This window comes from Chenopodium quinoa, unplaced genomic scaffold (genome assembly GCF_001683475.1).
Source record: "Chenopodium quinoa cultivar QQ74 unplaced genomic scaffold, ASM168347v1, whole genome shotgun sequence".
In the NCBI taxonomy this organism is placed as follows: Eukaryota; Viridiplantae; Streptophyta; class Magnoliopsida; order Caryophyllales; family Amaranthaceae; genus Chenopodium; species Chenopodium quinoa.
In genome coordinates, this window is record NW_018744874.1 from 757,029 (window position 1) to 763,988 (window position 6,960).

At 35.2% G+C, this 6,960-nt stretch overlaps 1 protein-coding gene across 1 annotated transcript; it reads right to left on the minus strand.

The window, feature by feature from the left end:
- Positions 1 to 172: 172 nt before the first annotated feature.
- LOC110705000 (putative pentatricopeptide repeat-containing protein At3g01580) lies at positions 173 to 2,676 on the minus strand. Its single transcript, XM_021882813.1, has 2 exons — positions 778 to 2,676; positions 173 to 632 (listed from the first exon to the last, which is right to left on the minus strand). Exon 1 carries the CDS (start codon positions 2,674 to 2,676, stop codon positions 922 to 924), a length of 1,755 nt encoding a protein of 584 aa, XP_021738505.1. The 3' UTR covers positions 173 to 632; positions 778 to 921.
- Positions 2,677 to 6,960: the final 4,284 nt, after the last annotated feature.

The window sequence follows — 6,960 nt, forward strand, 5'->3', positions numbered from 1 at the left end:
TATTACAAGTGAATTGGCTTATAGCATGGATAACTGAGCGACACTAGAAGCATATTAGCATTGAGCAAAGTTATACACATATTTCTGCAATTTAGATTCAAGTTCATATCATGTGTTTGGACTTTGAAGTTTTGAGACTGAGTCAAATAACTAGGTTTGAAGAGAGCAAAAATGACAAAATAAGAGAATCATTATTACAAAGAAGAAAATTCTGGCACGAGTACAAGTTTAAAATAAAGCAACTGTGTTTAAGGTACAGCTTAAGTCGTTTCTATTAAATCTCAGCTCTCACCTCAGAGTTACCAGGTTCTACATGCACTCAGAAAGCACCATAGATCCGAGAATGAGGGTGCAAAGTACATGCATCCCAAATTCCCAATTACTTCAAAACTGCAATACTGCATTCCATCACTCCTATAACCGTTATCTGAAATTTTCAGTTCTATTACATATATAGACTCGAGAACTCTCCAAAACTACTAGGATACAGAATAATCATGATAAGGATACTTATAAAAAGGATTTTGAGTAAAAAAAAAAAAACTGATTTTCAAACATATGAGAGAGATTGACCATCTGCTGTACCAACTCTTCCAGGAGTAGAACTACTTTTCCTTAAGAGTCTGAACACTCTGAAATGGTAAAAATCATATCATCATAACTTATACTGACCAAATTAAATCAGTCCATATGACCAAATTACTCAGTTTTTGAACTAGTAAAGTGATTTTAAACTTTAAGAGAAATAAATATCAATATGTACACAAAAAAACATACTTGGATATTCTGTCTTGGCATGAAATGAGGGATATGAAATTGAACCAAGTAACCAACCATAATTAGCAAAAATATCTGAACACGAATGGACAAGGCTGACATGGTCTCACACTGAGTACAGTGAAAGTGTGAAACACAAGCTTGCTAATTTAACTCAATCAAACTATACCCAGGGTCTTTCTTTATTCCCTTAGATCTTCGTACTGTGTGAGACATCTCCGTGCCTTCCCAATCACCCATGGAGGAGTACAAATTTGAAACAGAGCATAAGTGACCAACATCTGTGACATCCAGTTTAAGTAATTGTTTATAAATCTCAGTTCCCACCTCAGTGTTACCATAGACATTACATGAACTCAGTAAAGCACCATAAACCCCAGAATGTGGCTGCAAAGACATCCGAGATATAACCAAATGGGCCTCATCTAGTCGTCCTGATCGTCCAAGCAAGTCTACTAGACAAGCATAATGCTGTGAATTGGGAACTATGCCTCTTTTCTCCACCATATGATCGAAAATTTGAAGACCTTCATCAACCATACCAGCATGACTGCAAGCAGACAAGACAGAAACAAAAGTAGATTCATTTGGATTTAATCCCAAGCCTTCTAATCTCCATAGGAGATGAATAGCATCACTACCATTTCCATTCACTCCCACAGCTCTAATCATAGCATTCCAGCACGTAATATCCTTTTCCTCCATCCAGCTAAAGTAGTTTTTCGCACTGCCTAAATCACCACAATTTGCATACATGCCAATGAATGCAGAGCCAACAAACACATCCTTGCTAAACCCTCGTTTGACTACAAGCGCATGAATCAGTCTACCTTGCGGTAAAGCTCCTGAAGAGCTGCAGCTTGAAATCATGCTTACAAGAGCAGTTGAATCAAGAGACATATAATGTACACACATTAACTCACTTAAAAGTATAATGGCCTTACTCCAACACTGACAATATGAGAATGCTTTCAACATTAAAGTCCAAGCAACTATATCTTTAACAACCATTTCATTAAAGACACCATAAGCTTCATCAATAAAGCTACCACGTGTATACAAATCGATAAGAGCAGTTTGAATTTGCCGCTCTTTGCTATATCCTATCCTTAGAATCAAGCCATGAATTGAACTGCTTATTCTTCCTCGACTAGGTTCTGAACAAGCCAATATCAAGCTCATGATGGTAAAATAATCCAAAGAAACCCCATTCTTTCGCATTACATTAAAAAGGTACAGTGCATCATCACCCATCCCATTATTAGCATACCCTGTAATTATAACATTCCATGAAACAACATTTCTCACAGGCATTTCGTCGAACAGATTCCGGGCAATACTCATTCGCCCAAAACGACAATACATATCAATTAAAGACGTCTCAACAACAACATTATGCTCAAATCCACGCCGAACCCAGAAACAATGAACCGATTTACCCATCAAATCCAAACCCAGATTCGCAAAAGCTGGTAAAATGCTTGAAATTGTAACCTCATTAGGCATTAACCCACTTCCCACCATTTTACCAAATAATTCAACACCCTCATCAAAAAACCCTCTTTTCGTAAACCCAGATATCAAAATCGTCCAAGATACTAAATTTTTTTCTGGGATTTGATCAAAAAATTTCTGGGCATTGGAAATCAAACCAGCAGAAATATAGGCATTCATCAAATTGTTGGAGAGAGAAACATGATTAGAAGTTGCGCCAGAAGTGAAAATTTGAGCATGTAATTGAAGGAGAATCCTGGGATTTTTTACAGATTTAAGAATTGAAGAGAAAAACGAAGGAGATTGATGATGATAATGGTGGGTACAGTTGAAACGAAGAAGGTGAAATGCAAAAGCAGTTATTTGGCGGGAAATAGAAATTGTAAGAATTTTCCGATTTAACATTTTTTGTTTTGATAATGTGATTGTAAAATTAATCATGGATTATTTCCTTTGTTTTGTCCTCCACAAGTCCAATATTGTGGGCTTGGCCCATTTTAAATCAAGCCCATGTTTCAAAATTGAGTTGGTTTGTTTAGCTTATTTTTGCGGGATCCCGTTCTAAAATAATAGAGTACACCGATTTTAGAATAACCCACACAATCAAGTTTAATGAATTTGCCAATGCATTGGTTTTGACTTAAATAAATACAATTAAGTATGAGTAAAACTTATACAAAAAAGTTATAATTATAAAATTTTATTGATATAAACACGCGTAACATTTTACATGATACCATTTTTGAAAGAGTACATTAGTAAAGAATTATGGTCAAAATGAGCGTATGAGTAAAATAAAAGCCAAATCGTGTAATTAAAAAATGACAAAGTATAAGTGCATATGAAGTTAATTATTGCTAAATTATAAGGTAATTGGCATACAGTATAAAATTATGCTTGATTAATCAAAATTATTAGTTACTCAAACTATTGAAGTACAAATTTCTTATACAAAACGTCAAAACCCCACCTCTAGAAAAACAAAAATAAAATAAAAATGGCAGCATTAATTTTGTGACTTCCCAGTACATTATTACTCCATGCCTGTACCACCTTTGAAATCTGACACCTTAACAGTCATAACACTATTGTCATCATCACTATTACAGTTTACTGTTTTATTTACCCTGAAAATACTGAACAAAATACTACTGTACGTACATATAAGTTGGACGTATAATCAAAGTATCTTACTTTTACCAGTAGTTCAAACTTCAAAGTGTCGAAAAAAAATGTTGAAATTAAAGAAGAAGAAAGGAAGAACAGATGAAGGGTGCAATAATAAGTTAGAGATTGATTCCTACAAATTCTTCAAAATCATCCTCCCTCACACTCTTACCATAATATTCTGGTAATTTATTCTTCTTTTTTTTAAAAAAAAATCTTTTCATCGTGGTAGACTTTTTATTTTGTAAGTTTATTTTTATAATTGATTGTAAGACATGAGAAACTTCTAAGGAATTGCATGTCCAAAAAAAAAAAAAGAGCTGTCTTAAAATAACAAGAAGTAATTTCTAGCTTATTATTGGGAACAAGTGCTCCATCTTATGTGAATTTTTCAATTTATGTAGCAATTCCTAATAATAGGATTAAGAGTAAAGCTATGAGAGTGATGAATAGCTGAAGTGGTTAGAGTTTTTCTTCCGATTTAAGAGATCTAGGATTGATTCTCACCCCCGCCCTTATGGCCCTTTAAACAACAACAAAATAAATAAATAATTTTTTTTTTTTAAAAAAAAATAAAAATAAAAAAAAAAGAGTAAAGTTATATATGTACTTACATTACCAAGCTTGCATATAAGCATTAAATATATTTAAATTGATTTATATATAAGATAATACGTAGAATTAATTAGTTTATGACAAAAACACGTTTAGTTTAATGTATACTTTATATTTTTTAACGGGATTAGATAGATGTATTAAATGCTTAATCACTTAATCATACTCAATTAGTTTATTTATATGTTATCTTATTAGTAATAGTTTATGGGAAAATATATACTGGTATTTTCTTGACTTTTTGACAATGGTTTTTGAGTCAAACTGAAGAGTTGGAGTAACATAATTTTCTACTAGGAGTACAATACAACAGAGTTACACTTACACATATATTCCATAATGCATATCTAAAAGTACTAATACTATAGTACAAATTCAACAAAATGTAATTGAGTCATACACAATATGTTATACTTGTATAATACAAATATTCTTTGGCAATTTTGGGACAAAAACAGAGGATTCCAGAGACATTTGCAAGGGGTTTCAGCAGTCATCTCCCAACATTCGCAACTCTAACTATTCGAACCGGTCTTTCGTGGAAGATTGAACTCGAAAGAATCGACAACAAGCTTTACCTTACTCAAGGATGGGCTATATAGATAGCGATTGCATAATGTTGGGGAGTAACAACATCAACCCCTCCTTCACTGTTGTAGTGCGAAACTATAATATCTCGTCGTCTAGTTGTTACCTGGTGAGCCTTCAAGCTTATGTTATACGAAGTACTTCCTTTTGTTAGTTGAAATCTTTCTGTTATCACGTTTGCCAACACATGTTAACGGTTAATAAGTTCAATTATCACAGTGTAAAATTATAAAAAGTGGATTTTAATAATAAACGATTCAAACAAGATCTTACATGAATATATTTTATTACATCTATAAATCACAAAAGCGGGTAAAAGTGTAGTCTGTAAATAATGTAAAAGTCAAACGGTGTCAACTAAAAAAACGAATGAAGTATTACTATCATTAATTAACACTTACTTTCGTATTTTTTTGGATTATTATTCTCAGCGCATACCTAAGAGATTTAGCAAAGAGCACATGAAGGAAAGTTTGTACGAATTTGTCACGTTACAAACGGGTGATGGAAGGGAGTGGTGTGTAAATTGCCATGTTTATGAGGATGGTTTCAATTTGAGTGGAATAATTTGGAAGAAATTCATGAAAGAAAACCAGTGGGACGAACATGAAGGAGAGGAATACACGTTCGTGATGGTGGACAAGAAACGATATAATGTAACGTTTAAAGTGATCAAAGAGTTGATCGATCATGTCTTTGAGAACTAGAAATAAATGAAAACATTATGAGGGAAATTCCTAATGCAATAATTATCTGTCGTCTGTAATATAGCTACTTTTTAATTATGGTGATATTCAATCTACATTTACATTTGATAATTGTGATTCATGATTATGTACAAAATTGTACGTTTGAAAAATAGTATCCAAAGCACAAGAAATAAACTTATGGTATTCATTCTCTTTAAAAATGAATAAACTAAAGAACATATTAATCAGAAAAATATTGTTGATAAGTATATTAGGTGACTCGTACTTCGTAGCTTTGTCCGCCCGATCGGGCGGACATTGCCCGGTCTGACCGGGCGGAAGAAGAAGAGGTGCCTGGCAAATTCGTTGAAGAAGCTGCTCTCGCGCCCGACCGGGCGAGCCTTCGCCCGACCGGGCGAGCCTTCGCCCGATCGGGCAGACCTTGCCCGGTCTGACCGGGCGGTGGGGGTTGGATACGTTGAAGCATTCGTATGGAGTTTTCTTCTCGCGCCCGATCGGGCAGACCTTGCCCGGTCTGACCGGGCGGAGAAGGAAAAATACGGAACGCGGATTTTGCGGTTTTAGGTTATCTTATTTTATTATCTTTTTGCCCAAGTATCTTTTAATTAGGGATTAATATAAAACCTCCCTAATATCAGTATTAGGGTGAAGAGAGACAGAGTGAGAGCCGTTCTTGAGAAATACAAGAATCATCTTTGTAATCTTTGCAGTTTATAGTGAAATCATTCGATCTCGGTGCCCGTGGACGTAGCTATCACATCGATAGTGAACCACGTAAATTCTTGGTGTTGTTCTTATTGTTTGCATTGAATTTCTTTATTGTTTTCTTGTTTGTTTTCGACCTTTGCTTCCGCTGTCGCACAACAATTGGTATCAAGAGCTCAGGTTCAATCCTTGGAGAGTTTCTTGAAGATAACAATGGCAGGAGATTCAACAATAAGAATTGAGAAGTTTACCGGGAAAAATAGTTTCGGGCTATGGCAAATTAAGATGAAGGCTCTGTTAAAACAACAGCAGATATGGCGTCCGTTGGCTCCAAAGAGTACTACTTCGGAGTCAGGAGACGGACCGACTGACTCGCAGTTAGAAGTTATGGAAGAGAAGGCACACTCTACCATATTACTTAGTCTTGATGATCAAATCATCACGGAGGTTGCTGATCAGGAAACGGCGGCTGGATTGTGGCTGAAGCTGGAGTCATTGTATATGACTAAGTCGTTGACCAACAAATTATTACTGAAACAGCGGTTGTTTAGCCTCCGGATGCAGTCAGGTACTTCCTTACGGGAACATCTAGAAAAACTTAACTCTATTTTGCTTGATTTACGTAATTTAGATGTTAAAATTGATGATGAGGATGCTGCGTTGATTTTACTTGTATCTCTACCGTCTAGCTTTGAGAATTTTGTAGAGTCTTTTGTTGTTGGTAAGGATTCTATAACCTTAGAAGAAGTGAAGGCAGCACTTCATACTAGGGAACTCAGAATGAAAGCTACGAGTGATAATGGGGATAATGGTAGTGGGTTATTTGTTAAGTCCGGAAAGTCTAAAAAGAATAAGGGGTTTAACAAGGGGAACAATGCTGGGTCGGGTGCTGGAAACGGCAAGG